This window comes from Cryptosporidium hominis (genome assembly GCF_000006425.1).
Source record: "Cryptosporidium hominis TU502 chromosome 6 CHRO016080, whole genome shotgun sequence".
Classification (NCBI taxonomy): Eukaryota; Apicomplexa; class Conoidasida; order Eucoccidiorida; family Cryptosporidiidae; genus Cryptosporidium; species Cryptosporidium hominis.
The window spans coordinates 1-16,757 of NW_667333.1; the positions used below are offsets into that span (position 1 = coordinate 1).

At 30.8% G+C, this 16,757-nt stretch overlaps 8 protein-coding genes across 8 annotated transcripts; 3 read left to right on the plus strand and 5 right to left on the minus strand.

Moving 5' to 3' along the window:
• The first annotated feature begins 403 nt into the window (after positions 1-403).
• Chro.60202 (hypothetical protein) lies at positions 404-1,507 on the plus strand. Its single annotated transcript, XM_661846.1, has 1 exon — positions 404-1,507. The coding sequence occupies one exon, from the start codon at positions 404-406 to the stop codon at positions 1,505-1,507; it is 1,104 nt and encodes a 367-aa protein (XP_666938.1).
• Positions 1,508-2,105: 598 nt separating this feature from the next.
• On the minus strand, positions 2,106-2,693 carry Chro.60200 (p23 co-chaperone). Its single annotated transcript, XM_661847.1, has 1 exon — positions 2,106-2,693. The coding sequence occupies one exon, from the start codon at positions 2,691-2,693 to the stop codon at positions 2,106-2,108; it is 588 nt and encodes a 195-aa protein (XP_666939.1).
• Positions 2,694-4,098: 1,405 nt separating this feature from the next.
• On the plus strand, positions 4,099-5,151 carry Chro.60199 (hypothetical protein). Its single annotated transcript, XM_661848.1, has 1 exon — positions 4,099-5,151. One exon carries the CDS (start codon positions 4,099-4,101, stop codon positions 5,149-5,151), a length of 1,053 nt encoding a protein of 350 aa, XP_666940.1.
• A 469-nt stretch (positions 5,152-5,620) lies between these two features.
• On the minus strand, positions 5,621-6,973 carry Chro.60198 (hypothetical protein). The annotated part of the gene is made up of 1 exon (XM_661849.1): positions 5,621-6,973. The coding sequence occupies one exon, from the start codon at positions 6,971-6,973 to the stop codon at positions 5,621-5,623; it is 1,353 nt and encodes a 450-aa protein (XP_666941.1).
• Positions 6,974-8,423: 1,450 nt separating this feature from the next.
• Positions 8,424-8,732, minus strand: Chro.60197 (hypothetical protein). Its single annotated transcript, XM_661850.1, has 1 exon — positions 8,424-8,732. The coding sequence occupies one exon, from the start codon at positions 8,730-8,732 to the stop codon at positions 8,424-8,426; it is 309 nt and encodes a 102-aa protein (XP_666942.1).
• Positions 8,733-9,137: 405 nt separating this feature from the next.
• On the minus strand, positions 9,138-12,779 carry Chro.60196 (MIF4G domain protein). The annotated part of the gene is made up of 1 exon (XM_661851.1): positions 9,138-12,779. One exon carries the CDS (start codon positions 12,777-12,779, stop codon positions 9,138-9,140), a length of 3,642 nt encoding a protein of 1,213 aa, XP_666943.1.
• Positions 12,780-13,490: 711 nt separating this feature from the next.
• Positions 13,491-14,939, plus strand: Chro.60195 (XPG (rad-related) exonuclease). Its single annotated transcript, XM_661852.1, has 1 exon — positions 13,491-14,939. One exon carries the CDS (start codon positions 13,491-13,493, stop codon positions 14,937-14,939), a length of 1,449 nt encoding a protein of 482 aa, XP_666944.1.
• Positions 14,940-15,003: 64 nt separating this feature from the next.
• Chro.60194 (hypothetical protein) lies at positions 15,004-16,041 on the minus strand. Its single annotated transcript, XM_661853.1, has 1 exon — positions 15,004-16,041. The coding sequence occupies one exon, from the start codon at positions 16,039-16,041 to the stop codon at positions 15,004-15,006; it is 1,038 nt and encodes a 345-aa protein (XP_666945.1).
• Between the last annotated feature and the right edge of the window lie 716 nt (positions 16,042-16,757).

Consider the following 16,757-nt stretch of genomic DNA (forward strand, 5'->3'; position numbering starts at 1 on the left):
TAATATTATTCAATAAATCAGATCTAATTACTTCACGAAGCATTTCATATATTAAAGATGAATTAGAGCGTAGCATGTAAGTTTCTAATAAGATGATTTTAAACTTTGACAAATGCAGAGAGCGATTGTTTAACGTCCGATATTGCAACTCAGATCACGTTTTATCCGATCTAATAGACAATAACAAGCCATTTAGTTTTGAAAATTTACACAATATAAATTTTCAATTTATGAAACTCAGCATTAAGTATTCATATGATGAATTCAAATCTAAAATTGATTCATTTCTCTAATAAATTTTTTTTTGCAAAATTTAAGTTTCCATTTATTTTTATATTTCCGATTTTTTTTCTTTTTTTTTTTTTAGCAGCGCTAAATATTCTGAAGTCTTTTGCTTCACTAAATGGATTGGGAAACAGATAAATTATATATAAAACTATCTGAAAGCTCAAACAAATATGGAATAGGGTCACAGATTATAAAGTCCTTCCATGAATATGGAATTACTCGATCAGAAGAAAATAATCCTACAAATTATTTAATTGAAGGTTATTCCCAAGAGACTTTTTACAATAATTTGATTCCGCACTGCAATATTTATCCCAAATTTGAATACGAATCCCACTTAGACAAAATAAGGAGGATAAAAACATCCAAAAATTTAGGAATTTCATTAAGTAACAAAAAGCCGTTGGTAATAATATTTTTTGTTTCAATTGATGTATATGACAAAATAACCAGTTTAAATAAGCTTAATATTAAAGATTATTTTGGGCACATTGTCATTGACTTGTTATTTTTTCAAGCTAAAAAGTTTGCTTCAATCATGGGGGCACGTTGCGTAGTTGTTTGGATAGGTATAAGAGATTGTTTGTCTCAGGAGTCATTGTTTAGCAAGGAAATTATAGAATTACAATCTAATATTGGAACTGAAGACAATAATAATAGGCAAAAACAAAAGTTTATTGACAGATCATGCTTAGATAAATGCATAACAAATTTGTTGGTCAATTATTCAATTGATAGTTTTGAGGCGAAAAATGAATTTGAGGCAAGCCAATATTTGTTAAGTATTATTTCAGGTTTACATGAAGTCCAAAAAAGGCCTATTTCCTCAAAGTACAAGCCAAAAAATACATCAGGAACAAATAGTAATCCATGGATTACTCAAATTATGCAGATACCTGGACTCTCTGATGACTCTGCAAGAGGAATAGAAAATGCTTTCAAAACCCCAAAAGAATTAATTAGGTTTATAACAGACAATATAGCTAGGCAGGGATTAATTTCAAGCAAGCCAAGTTTGTTCTTTGAGAGTTTATATGGACATTCCAGCACATTGGACATTGAAAATTCTTCTTGGTTCAATGAGCTTGCCAATATTTCATATTTTTGCTCCAAGGGTTTCTGCATCCGTAAAATTGGTAAGGCAAGGGCCAGGAAGTTGGTTATTTTATATGGAAATTTATCATTTCCATCAAAAATGATTGGGGACCAAATTTATTAACTTAATATTATGAATTTTTTAATAATATATATTTTAAAATATTATATTAATGATTGTTTTCCGGCAGAATAGATTTAATTTGACAAGTTCCTTTTTTTTCAAGACAGAGCAAAAGTATTTTTTTAAATTTGTCGTACAAGCATTCATAGAATAACACTAGTCCATTATTTTACATATAAAACTGAGAGTTTTTCCAACGAATAATTAATAGAATTAATTCAATTAACTGTTGGATGCTTTTTTATGTTCAGATTTTGTGCCAGAATTTAAATTTCACTAAATGAATAAAATATAATTTGCTCTAAAATGCCAGAATAATTATGGAAATTTGTGACTCCGATAATATTTGCCGGAAAAAATGAAACATAGGGTTCTAAGGTTTTAGGTTGACCCAAATGAAAACCGTAGACCAAAACCTCAAAAACTGGTTATTTGGTGTTTGATAGAAAAATTGTTTGAAAAGACCGAACAAAAAAATGGACTATAATGAAGATAAGAACATCAATAGATGAATATATGATAGTAGCCTATTTAGTATGAATTCTTTGCTAATTTTGATACTAATCAAGATACTACTGTATTTATGTTAGAATTTTATTTAATGTTTGTGTTCGGAATCACAACACTTATTAGAACAATCTGGCTCTCCCTTGGGCTCTTCATCATCTTCATCATCAGGAACGTCATCTTCATCATCAGGAACGTCATCTTCATCAAAATTCATATCCCCCATACCACTCATATCACCAAGTTGGCTCAAGTCAAATCCACCCATTCCACCCATTCCACCCATTCCACCCATTCCACCCATCATCCCATCCATTCCGCCGAACATGTCAAACTTGCTAGACGGGTTTTCCTCTTCATCAGTATCTATCCATCTATTCCAGTCACATTTAAGCCAGTTCTTTGTTTTCGAGGAATCTTTTACAATAGAACTCCAACGTTCCTCTTCTTTTTTTGTTATCATAAAGTGGAGAGATCTAGTAACTTGATACCTACTTTCCTCCTTATTAATAGGCTTCAAAAAATCTAGTTTAAATTCATATTCATTATTTTCTACATTGGCATGGAACTTCAAGTATTGCTCTTCCAACTCAACTTTATAATCCTTGAGATCAGGCAAGTCAACCGTGACAAAAAGTGCCTTTTTAGTTTGTGCCCACAAAACTGTTGGAAATAGCATATTATAAAACGATGGTTTAACAGTACTTATTCTCCGAATAATAAGAAGTAACTTGACCGTTAGTGTTACTTTGACAAATAAATGAGACGGGGGTCACTTTCCATTAGTGCGGCAATATGGGGGGTTCTTAAATTGATCCAAATTCAGTTCAAGGGTAAGGAAATCAATAAAATTATAAAAAATTGTATATAGATTAAATAAGCGATATACCAATGGAATTTTTCCCAATTATTATGAAATTATTGTATTTACGAAAAATCTATTATTGGTACCATTGCCTTATTATATTACTTCTATTTGCACAATAAACTTGTGCAAAAAACCGCCAAAACATGCCGCTCTGAGATTTATTGGGGAGAATCGTTTTAGGCATGTACCTAATAGGATCTAATTGATCGGAATAATTATAATATTATTTAGAAGAGCTGATAAGAACACAATTTTATTCCATAAAATACAAATGTTTAAATAGTAACTATATAATAGAGAAGTGTACCAGCTTTATGAGAAATCCTTGATATGAGCTAGTAGATTCAGAGTTGAGCAATCAATTTGATATATTTATAGGGTAATTCGCGTTTTCATACCTTTATTTTACCTAATTCTTGCATATGGAAAGAGTTACTATATATATTAATACAATTTTTATCACTACTCAAAAGTTCATTTAAGCTAATTTCTGCTTTAACAAAGTTAAAATCAAACGTTACAATATTAATATAGCTAAATAACGGATATGAATTCCTATACTGCATTTTGTATGATGGCACTTGTTAGTGGTTCAAATGGTATTATAAGTCTAATTATGGGCGGCTTATACTTTTTTAAAATTTTGCTTTTAGAGTTGCCATCAGAACACAATATTGCTGACTCTGTAGCGTTACTATTAACAGGCACATGCTATATGGGGTTATTCATCTATTGTATTATCCAGATTTTCAAAAAAAAAATTTGGGCAACAACTAACTTTTCTTCAGTTGAAATGAGACCTTTATTGAACAATTGAAATTATAAAAAAAATTTTACTCGGTTAAATTAGTATTTTATTGAAAGGCTGAGTTTTTAAAGAATGTGAGAAAATAATTGGGACAAGTATAAAAAGTACAGCAAAAAGAAAAAAGAAAATTATATGTCTAGAATATTTGTAAATTAGTGAATTAGGATAAGCATTTATTCACAGCGTTAATGATTGTAGAATAATTTTGTTTTTTTCGTTTATTTGAGTTCATATCGATTAGTTTTTCTTTCCGCCTTTGATGTAGAATTTTATCTGCAGTTAAATTTTAGTAACCGGCAAAATTTTGTGAAAAGTTAAAATAACCACCCAAAATAATGAAATAAATGTTTTCTAATAATCATTTTTTAATTTTACTCTTTTTGTGAGTAATATGCGCACTTCATAAATATGCTTCCAAGAGAAACAAATTGTTTTAATGATGAAAACAACTCTGCCTCCTTAATTAACAGTTCCAGAACTGAGCAAAAATTGAATATCAACGATAAAAATATAATAGATTCAAAACATTTAGATAAAATAGAAGGCAAACAAAGACGTGAGTTAATGTTAAGTATTAATACTCGAAAGGAGCCTTCTATCGATCAATTATTGTCTAGCGACCAAGCCTATTCAAGAAACCAGTCTGAATTTGAAAGACTAAGTTTTATTTGTCTAAAGCCAGAACCTTCATCAATATCTTCCATTTCTAAAGAGATGAGGAGGCTATGCTCTATTTTGACTTTTTTATTTGATTCGAAAAATAGTGGTTGCTTAGAGTTTACAGAGGAACAATTTAGGTGGCACTGGATCAATATTTTGAAATGCACCACTATAGAGGAGTTTAGCCCATACCAGGTTATTCTAGCCCCATTTGAAACCAACAATTTGAATTTAGTAGCTATGGAAAAAGTTATTTGCGACCTCAATGCATTTTATAAATTAAAATTACATGAAAAGGAAAACAAGACTTTAAGAAGTGTATCTAAAAGGGGATGTAAGAAAAAAAACGACACAGTTACATCTGTAAAGTTTGATCAAGTATTAGCTAACATTAATGATAGTATAAATCTGGGAGAATTGAACAGAACAAGAGACGAGATTTATGAAAGCTCAAAAAGATCTTCATGCGAATCCTCTTCCAAGAAAAAATTGAGTAAACCTAGTAGGAAATCTATATCTAAAGAAAATGCAGCAAGAATACTACGAATGTGTTTGGCTTCTGGGGCTTCAGAGGCAAGCGAAAGAAAGAACAGCATTAAGGAAAATAACAGCAACGAACTTTCTAATAAATTTTCAGATATATGTGAATCAAGTTATCTGGATAATAATAAAGAATTAGAAAGCGACAAATTTCAGGTGAATGCTGGATGTGGAGCCAAATCAGGTATTGGCGAAAAGGATTGTATAATTAATAGCAAAGTAGATACTTCAGCACATCTTCCACTAGATAATGGGACTTGAGCCCATTAATTTATCTGTTCAGAATTCTTAATTTGTGATTCAATTTAGAGGAATAGTTTAAGCGATGTTGTTTCAAAAATTCTATAGAAATTATCTAGGCGTTTATATGCCAGAATATTTTGAGAGAACGCACTAAGACTTTTTATAGCTGCAAAAGGTAAAAATATTTTTTAGATTTCTTCCAAACGGGTAAATGAATTCAGCTTCCAGAATACGTTTAAATATGCGATTAAAAACAAATTGAACCTTATGACCCAATATTTGTAATACCTAAGATCATGCTTGTAGTTTAAGAAGGTTCTGTACTATACCAAGAGAAAAATGATAATTAACAAAAAATTAAAGTCGTCTATTCTAACAGTACAGAATATAGGAATGCTATTTTAGATCTAAAACGCGAATTTTGAATGATAGTAAGTAGTTTTGCGCGAAAAGTTGAACAATTTAGTCTGACAGTTCGTAAATAGGTTCATATTGTTATTTCAACGCGCTTTATTGCATCTGCAACTTTTCGTTTAGCTCTACTTTTTTTTGTAGACAAATTTGATGGATCCATTATTTTTATTGTTGGTTGCGTTTGGGAACTATTTTCATTTTTAAGATTTTCTGAAATACCATCTACATAAGATTTATTCTTATTTTTTGCATTGCATTCAGGACTTTTTGTTGCGAAATCTGTTTTATTTTTTCTCGTATTCTTATTTGAATTGTTAGAACGCGTATTTGATGCTATCTTGACGCCAACATCTTCGAGTGTCAGTTGGTTTGCATCATTTTTGATTAGTTTCTCTTGTATATATAGTTGTTTTAGCTCTTTATGCCTTTGGTTAATAATTTTTCTTTCTGTCAAACACTCTCTTCTCGATTTTCTATTATTGAACCAAAAGTTTAAGGTTTTATTAATTAAGTCCATTTGGAGACTAGAGCTACAAATAGAAAAACGAATAATTTTGTCAATGTCTGTTAGGTTTGTCAAATCAAATGATTCACAGCTTTTTCCATTATTGTATTTATCGCAGATTTGTATCCATGCAAATTCTTTAATTTCTTTCCAGTCATTTTTAAGATATAGCCAGCACATACGGCCTTCCCCAGAGCCCATCATTTGAGTAGAAATTCCATGAATTCTTTTTGCTTTAATATCAAGTGTCTCAACTAAGTCCTTTCTAAATGAAACATAACAGTACGTAGTCCTACTCACATTGAACAGATCAACAAATCTTTTAATCATCCAAATTGGCATTGCAGCGTCAAAAGAGTAAATGTGAGTAACTGGTTCAAAAGTTTCTAAAATAGTCGCGTCGCCTTTAAAGAATCCAATACTGTTATTCTTATTTACTTTCGAATCTGTAAAGTCTGAAGAAATATTAGAATTCTCAATATTAGAATTTTCATATGAGTTCTTTCTAGATTCCAAAATATGCAGATGGTTTGAGAGAGATAAAAAAAATGCCTTCTCATCAAGTTCAATACCAATACTTGAAAATAAACTATTCTGAAATGATGCAACAATATTTGGAACTCCCCTACCGGATCCTATATCTAATAGAATTGAAGTATTATCCATCCCATATTTAGCCATTTTTAAAAATATTTTTCTCAAGCCTTTTTCCCTAGTCTCTCCATACATTCCTTCATCCGAAGTTCCTAAGTCCATGTTTACACCCTTCCATAAAAACGAGGTACAACTACATTTAGTTTTATTGCAACATTTATTAGAAATTGATTTTTTATCAGCATTAATAGTCACATTTTCAGCGCTTGGGCAAGACGAAGAGTGGTTTTCTCCATGTTTTGTTCTTGGTGTCCTACCTACCATCATTACTTTGTACTAATATTGATTGAACAAGTAACTTAGACCACTTTAGACTGATTAAGTTGTTTAAAACATATATGAAATAGTTTAATAAAAACAAGCTTGGCCAATAATATTTAATAATTTATTATTTTCGTGGAGTAGATCACAATATTTGCACAATATCCAGTAAAAATAAACTTCCACATACAGATTTATTACCGCCAACAGCTGTAATTTAAAAGCAATGACATGCGCACGGTTGCTTGAATGGAATAAAGTCAATGTAATAGCTTTTCGAGTACAAATTTTCTATAATAAATTTATTAATTTATTCTAAGAATTTAAACAGATAAATAACTTATTAAAGTTTATAAATATAAGTTTAGATCTACATTTTTTAGAGATTTGTAAGGAATAAAATACTGGAAAATTGAAACTAGTATGTCTTAAAATCTTGATTTCCTTCAAAAAGAAGTTATTTCTTCCATAAGAAAATGAATGAAATTTAACTAATGTTGAAATATCAAAGACTCCTATTTTGAAATTGCGCACAAAATATAGAGAAAAACTAGTTCAATGTTAAAGCTTTAATTTATAATCGTGCAACAATGAGTTGCTTAGCCTTGACATATTTGAATAATATTAAAAATAACAAGTGTACTGTTTTTTTTTCTAGAATCTTGTATAATTATTCTAAACAATTTAGAGTTAAGGAATTTTTATGCTGTTTGTAACCTTATTTTTAAAAGATAGAAGAATATAGGTTAAAACTCTAGTAAAGACGAATCTAGTTAAACAAGTGATTCATATATAAAATGACATTTAACATGTTCCGAACAAATTTATCTTTTTTTGATTTGATATATTTCTCTTGAGTTGATTATCTAGAAAATAATAAATTTATTATTCTTGTTTCATGGGTGTTTACAAGTTAGCAAATTTAGCTTCCATCGTTGCTTCAAAACTGAATCATAAGAGAGAGCAATTATCTATTCTTTAAATTATAACCAAAGTTTCTAAATCAAAAATTTCGACTGAATTAATAATTATTCAACTGAAAATTTATAGAACATTGACTCAATTCGATAATTTTTTGAAATTCAGTGATTATGAATCATCTCATAAAATTTTTAGGGAGATCGTCTAAAGATCGTTTTCATATAAAAATAAGAAAATTTTAAATTATATAAAAAAATAAATTGTTTGTCATTTTTTAAATATCGGAAAACTACATCTGGAATAGAGATAATGAATTTTCCTCATTAAAATTGAACAAAAAAGATGAATACCAAAAAAATTTTAGATTGTTAAATAAGAAAATCAATTACTTCAATCTAATTGTAAAAGTATTTTTGAGAAAATACCATTATATTTTTTTGATTACTATTTAGTAAAATATTTATACCTCTCAAAATAATATTTAAAGTTTCGAATTTTCAATTTTACTAAATATTTTGCAGTTGGAGCAAATTTTTTAAGTATGATTACATTTACAATTAACCATATAATCAAAGTGCTCCCTTTTCAATCTCTTATACTCTCTCTCTTTCCACCTTAAGTAATCGAGTTTTCTATTTATTTCATCATGGTCATCAACTTTTGAAGGTTTATCCTTTTGGTTTTTAAGTTCACATTCGGTATTTATTCTAGTACAACTCAAATCCGAAAGTTCATCTTTTATGTTCAAACTGAATTTAATTGTTTCATTTATTGCTTGTGAGCGATTCTTTTCTACAATGATTGTCTTTCTCCTGAGTTTTGAAATATATTTTGGGCGATTCATTATTATCGCCTTTGCGTTTAGTCGTGTTTATATACCATTTACAATAATAATTCACGTAGTAATTGATTTTGTACAAAAGGACGCAAAACAAATCACTTTAATTTTCACAACCACCCTCAGCAAAAATGGTGAATCATTTTCGCAATATCCGCGCAGTTGAAGAGTCGCAGTAAGAAAAGAATTACTAAATTCATAACAACTATTTCGATTCGGATAAAACTTTCAAGAGAATAGGTTCAAAGAATTTAATTCAAATATTAAAGAAGCACGTTAATACTAATTTTTTTCCTAATTAAATAAATAATCAAAAGTATGTTATACATAAGCTTTTAAATATTTCAACATGATCAGATGAATATTCAACCTGTTAAAGATATGTTTGACGTTTGGAAGCTATATATTCAATTAACTCAAAAGTAAATTAGCTTTGGAAATAAAATCTGAATCAAATACTTGTCCATTTGAGTCGTATTTAGAAATCGCATCAGTAATAAATTCAGTCAAAACAATTTCTTTAAATTGCGGTACATCGATTAGAATATCATCCAGAATACTTGGTTGGAGAGCCATTTGAATTCCTGATTTTGCTGACTCACCGTTCATATATTCTTTGTTTTTAAGTGAGTATAGGATTAGAGCTTTAAACAATGCACTTCTTTGCTTAACCTTGTACTCTGCTATACGTATAAATATACTTTTATAAACACCATCAAAGTACTCCTGAGGAATTTCTAAATCATTTATATGACCAAAAAACTCATCCAAATCATAACTTGCCACATAACTGTCCATTAGCCCTCCAATACTGTCCTTTATATGCTCTGGTATATAGTATTCATTTTCTTCATCTAAAAGCTCATCATCAATTTCTTGCCCGTAGCCATTCTTATCAATGTTAGCGTCATGATTTGATTGGCTATAAGTCTTGTTCTTTTCTGAAGTTTTTGCAGAATTATTGCTACCTACGGGCCCTCCTTTTGAAGAGCTCGATGTAGCGTGCTTCTGCCATGGATTAGAAGATGCGGCTGCGGACTTGACGTTATTATCTGTTGCAGCATTTTTGTCGGAAGCTTTGAATGAGCTACCATTTTGTGACTTATATTGTGATGAATTACTTACTTTTGCTGAACTACCTCCTGACTCTCCACGTTCCGCATTAATCTTCGATTTGAGATCGTCAAGCATCATAGGACCTTCCTTAGCATTTTTGCTTTTCCAGTTATTTTTTCTGCTATCTATCACATCATTAATTAAAAACCGGATTCGAATTGGCACTTCTTTATTAGTTGAAAACTCTTCAAATTGAAGGAACAAAGTATTAAAATCTTCATAATGCTTCCATCTTTCACTATCTAAAAACGGCCCTACATGGTGTAGAAATACGCATAAAGCCTCTAAATGATGTGGTAAGTGGAATTGTAGAAGTTCTTCCATACACATCAAAACAACGGTTGATGCAATGACCTTTTTGCGGACTAAGCTAGCCATAAATATCATATTACCTTTCATCTTATTTTTATATTTTAATTGCCATTCAAAAGAGTCTTCTTCATTGTCTTGAATGTGTTCAGGCAAAACCATTTCTGATAAGTTCTCCACAAACAGCTCCTGGCAAAGATCTACCAAAATACGCCTGGTCTCTATGGTTGTTACATCTTTTAAGTGATCGCGTAGCTTATCACAGAGTTCAACGTACATAGGTATGAAATGATGCTGTGTCGTTGCTTTGTCAAATACAAGCTTTAACAGCCCAATCATCTCTTCTTCATTGTTTATACCTACTGATAATATTTGTTCATATAGTTTGTCAAATTTCTCAATTGTCAATTTATTCAAAATTGCCCTATACTGACGAAGTCGAGTCTCAAATTGATTTCCTTTTGCCTTTTGTTCTTTTTGTTTTACAACCCAACTTTCCGCAGAACTTTCCAATCTGAACATTTTTCTTTCATCCCTTGTCCAATCAAGTGTTGAATTCTGGGCTCCTCCATTTGCATTATCATTAACACGCTTACTTCCCTGGGAGTTTTGAGTATTCCCATGACTTTGAAATCTATCTCTGCGATTATTCGGACCGTAATTTCCAGTTTCACGATGATAATGCTTATTTCCGGTAGAGTGACTCAAGTTTCCTGACCATCCTCTGCCACGATGCCCGCCATCTCTATCTAACTCCTTTGAGCCAAAATTTCGTTTAAAAAGTTCTGGGGGAGAAAAACTCGTGTCTAAGTTCTTAAATTCACTAGAAATTGTCCTTAATGCAAGCAAAGTATATATTGGAAAGTTTTTATATTCAAAAAGTGAGTTTTTCTTAGTGGCAGTTTTTTCCTCTTTGGGACAGTCGAAAGCTACAATTTCCTTATCTTCATTTAAGTTAGCTTTGCTTTCAATAGAGCTTGAGTTATTATCAGAATTGAGAGTTTCACTTTCAATATGTTCACATATACTACTTTCTGGTTTTTTCACCTTTTGTTTTTCATCTAAATCACTTTTTTTCGATGCTTCTCTTTTTGAACTTCTCGAGTTTTCGAGTGAGTTGAATTTCTCTCTTGATTTCTTAGAGTCTTTTGTCTTATTAGAGTCCGAGTTATCTTTTGAGGAGCCTCCAGTTTGGTTAGTTGAATTCTTAGGAGAATTAGATTTAAGAGTATCATATTTTTCAACATTTATTTCTGTGTGCGGTTTGTTTTCGCTAGAAAATGTTGATTCAACATTTGCTGTACAACACTCACCAGTTTTTTTGTTGTGCGGAATTGATGTGCTGTTTTTGAGTCTCTGCGCCCAGCTTACTGGTCCTGTATCAGTTTCTTTTCTACCAAGGACGTTTAAATTAGTTTTAGTTGTAATATTTTGATTGGAATGGCGACTCTTTTCATCAAATATTTCATTTTTTGTATCGTGACGTTCTGAATTATCAAGATCCTTTGCTTCTTTATTAGAAATTTGTATCTCGCTAGTTTTTGCAAAAGCCACGTTTTTAATAATCTCTGAATTTTGTTTTTCTGTGGAATTTATTGTAGATTGATTATTTATTGCATTTGAAACGATATTATTAACATTAATGTTATTGCCACTATCATTATCATTATCATTATCATTATCATTATCATTATCATTATCATTATCATTATCATTATCATTATCATTATCATTATCATTATCATTATCATTATCATTATCATTATCATTATCATTATCATTATCATTATCATTATCATTATCACTATCATTATCATTATTATTATTATTATTATTATTATTATTATTACTATTATTATTATTATTATTATTATTATTATTAGTGCTAACACGTGCTAATAACTTATCCTTAAATGTAAAGTGAGTTGATTGATTTGATAAATCACTCGATGACAGTTTGTTAGAAGCTGGACTAGAAAAACCTTGGTCCACCTTCTGGGGTGATAGATCCATATCAGAATCTAAGGCTTTTTTCTGAGACTTTAAAGATATATCTCGCGAATTATCAGCCTTATTTGTCATCTTAGTTACATTCTGTGGCGGAGAGCTAGACTCCATCTTAGGCTTTGCAGAATCAGCAGAGTTGTGCTTAATTTGTTCAGATTTTAAATTTAACAAGTCATCATTTCGTTGAGAATCTGCTTGATCCAAATTTTGAGTATAAGTATCGGCGCAGACCGGCTTCACAAATTTTTGATGTTCTAAATGATTTATAAAAGGCTCATTTGTAGGATTTACCCAACCTCTGGGAATAAATTCTTGAGCGTTTGGATTGAGATAAGTTGAGGACTTTGATAACTCTCCATTGTTTTGTTTTTTAAGACTTTTGTTATAATATGTACCACCCACTCGGTACCCATCATATTCAATTACGTGACTATAGTTAGGCATCATTCCATGGTAATAAATACCTGAATTTGGAATGACATTTGAACCAGTAATTCCGAATGTAGGCTTAAACTCCTGAGCATCTGCTCTCAACTGACTTTTAAATTTGGAAGAATTATTTCCTGAATTCCCTTGCGTAGGGACAGTACTGTTATTGCCTGTGCTGTCGCTTAAAGTCATTTTTAAAAGTTCCTGTGAAGTCCTTTAGAAGTGAATATGAAGGTGACACTTCACTTGTTTCAAAATAAGAAGCAAGCCTTCTATGAGTGGACCTTTGGAACCTGACTCTCACCACAGATCAGCCTCTCCAAATATTAAATCTTTAAAAAAAATGATGATTAAATGTGTTTCTTATAAAAATGATTTTACGAGCTTCCATACGCGGCGATGATAGAAAACCGATATTTTATTACCTCCTTACAAGTCAGCAAGTAACATAATCGAGCCACTTATACCTTGCCCCTCTTGCTTTATAATATCGTGTCTACTGTGGCGCGCAGGGCACCGTCTGAGACATCTAAATTCTAAATATTAATTAGTCAAAACATGTTTTCTAAATTAAAAAGTCTTAGCGCAAAGTGACGAGTAGTTTATTTTTATATGAAAAGATTAAAATTTGAATTGTTGTAAATGATGTATACAACCACAAATATATCTGGTTTTTGCTATTTTTAGTAAGATATTCATAATTAAATGCAGAGAGCATATTGTTACTTAAAGCTAAATTGACCTATTTTTCCATATTTTATTCTAGCTTATTTTGCATGCAAAGCGGCAATGAATAAAATTTGTGGGGCCTTGTCGGTAGTTTGCCTAAATTGGAATCTAATTCCAATTTAGAAAACAATTTATTGAGGGATATCAATTTATCTGTTAATGCCAAAATAACATATGGGGATACAAGGATTACTACCTAATGTTGACAACATAAGTATCAAGAGCAAAATCGACTCGTTTAAAGGAAGAAGAGTAGCAATTGATACATATGGTTGGCTTCATAGATCAGCTGCTAATTGCGCAGAAAGTATTGTATTAGGCAAACCTACTCGAGTTCATATTAATTATTGTATCGAAAAAATCAGGACTCTTCAAGGGAAAGGACTTATTCCAGTTTGTGTGTTCGATGGTGCCACTCTTCCTATGAAGAGAGTTACTGAAGAAGAAAGAAGTAAAAGGAGAAGCGATGCAAAGAGAGAAATTATCAGATTAAAAAGTGAAAAAAAGTCTTATAGTTCATATAATATGAGAAGTTTGTGCCAAAAAGCTCTTGATATCACCCCAAATATAGCTCACCAGGTTTTGGAAGTATTAAGAGATGAATACAAAATAGAATGCATTGTTGCTCCGTATGAAGCTGACGCACAACTTTCATATCTTTCAAGAATAAAGTATATTGATGCGGTGATAACTGAAGATAGTGATATGCTAGTGTTTGGAAGCATATGTACAATTTACAAATACGACGATAAGACAGGTAACTGTAGAGTGATATATTGGAAAGATTTGTATAAAAGTGGTGTGATTTCACAATTAATGTTCTCATACGAAACTTTTGTACTAGGATGCATATTGACTGGTTGTGACTATGTAAAGTCACCACAAGGGGTGGGGATAAAAACTGCGATGAAGCTTGTCCAAGAATGTAATGCAGATTTAGAAAGGATAATATTACAGCTTAAGGATTTAGGCAAGGATATACCACATAGTTATGCAATTGATGTTCAGAATGCAATGATTACGTTCTTCCACCAAACAGTTTATGACCCTATTGAAGGAAATATGGTCCCACTTTCAAATAGTGACAAGCCTAAAAGTGAAATTGAGACTAACGTTACCTTAGATAATGTACCAATATTTATTGAGTTTAATAACCAGATGAAGCAAGGCAATTTGATTGAATGTAACGAGATGAAAAATTTTATTGGGCCGATTATTCAAGGCAAGGTAGCAAAGGATATTTGCTTAGGTTTTATTCATCCAGAAACTCACCTTGCATTTGATGATCCAATAAATAGTCATTCTGAGTTCCAATTTAATCTTGGCCATGATTGTAACGATAGAGATAACCAAATAAAGCCATCTAGGGACTCTAGAGCTTCATTAGAAAAAGAAAATTTAGATGATAATATAGGGAAAAGTGAATGCGATATTGAAGAGTTAATTAAACAATCAATCAGATCTCCAATCAATCGGAAGAAATCGAACATTAGGTTATTCTCACACGAAGAGAGCCATGTTGGCCTTAAGAAAAAGAGAAGAGCTATTTGGCTAGGTTCAGAAGTGGAAAATAATGCAATTAAAGAAATTAAATTACTTGACAACTTAGCATATAAAGCATAACGGTATTTAAATAAATCAGAATTTGTTGAGACTTTAGCGACAAAATAAATTTCTACGTTACTTTCTATATAAATTCTATCCCCTCGTATTTGTAGTCTCCAGGCACTTCTAAATCTTCCATTAAAATTTTTCCATTTATTGTGAATATAGTTAAGAAAGACTTTTGAGTGTCTGAAATTGATTCTTCAACGCTTTTTGTTGCAACTATTATCTGGTCAAACGACCCAGGAAGAAATTTTAAAGAAGAAAAACCTCTTTCAGGTATTATCAATCCTACGTCAATAATTTCAAGAATTTCAAAATCATCTGTCATAATTATCATTTTATTGGAACCTCTCTTTTCGTCTTTCTCCTCATCATACTCATCGAAGCTAACTCTTCTTGGTAAAAATATCCACTTTCTCATTAAATGACTCCAAATCACTGCTTCATGAATGCAATAACCTGGATATTGCGCCCCCAGTGAATTCCTAATTTTTTCATAAACAAAACTCCAATTAAATCGTGAAACATATCCTCTTTTATCAATTGTGGCTACCCACATATTATCTCTTTTTTCTATTATGCCGTTTGATACGAACTCTTTTCCAAAACTGCCAACCCACAATATTCCATCTCTTACAGCAAACCACTCAATCTTCATTCCCTTAGCTGTTCTTCCATTACCTTCAGATAATATATATCTTGGTGCTACTCCTTTTCCATCATCAGTTATTTCAAAAATTATTCCTGTACGGTCGTCGCCCGCAAGCATCATTCCATTATATGAAATCAACTCACTTAATTCCATCCCTCTCCCATATTCATTATATCCGCTTTTAAGTTCCAGACTTTCTCCCCAGTACACTCGATAGTTGCCCCTTTTGTCTTGTATTATTGACCCTTTTTGAAATAAACTTTTGTAATTCTTTTCCCCACTCCCTGGCTTTGACTTCATATCTAAATCAGCAACCAATCTAAAGTTACATGGCATTTCGTCAGTGCAAACCCTCCTTTCCTGTATACCCCCTGCACCAAGATTTAATAATGTTGACTGGGAAAGTACGAAAGGAATAATGAATGTAAATGTTATTAGATAATTAATTGTGCCTGATTCTTTCATACTAACTAAAATTTACAAATTAAATATAAGTTATTTTTGTATAATAATTTAGCGCCTCTAAATGGTTATTTACATGTATTGTGACCGATTTTTTAATTAAAATGTAATAATATAAATAACAAGCTTACTATTATTATTGTTTGTCTAAAAGTGTCAAATAAATTATTCGATTACGAGGTTGTTGAGATGATTAAGATTTATCATCTATTGATAGTTATATATTAGAATAAAGAAATATGTAAATAACAAATTGACGGCCCAAATAACTATGAATTCAGAAGAAAAAGACCAAACTAGCCATCGAGTAATCAATTTGTAAGTAAAATTAGAAAAAATGATGCTTCAATTATACGAATTTAACTTCTGGAAATTTACTGTATTATTTATTATAAATTATTTTAAAACTGAAATTAAAATATTAAATACTAATAGAACTTATTTTTAGAAAATAAAGTTGAACTGGATAAGTAAAACAGATTAGTTAACGAAAATTGAACACAATCATAATATTTAATGCAATTTTTACAAAATTTAAAAGAATCTTATATAATAGACTAAATTCAGGTAGTTATTTTTACCATAAAAAAAATTATTGAATGAAAGTTAATTTTTCCAAATATAAAATTACTGTGGTCAGTTTTGAACATTGGACTAAATTATCGTTCTATCAATATTAAGCAGAAGCTAGAAAGTCATTTGTTAGAACTTAGTACTTG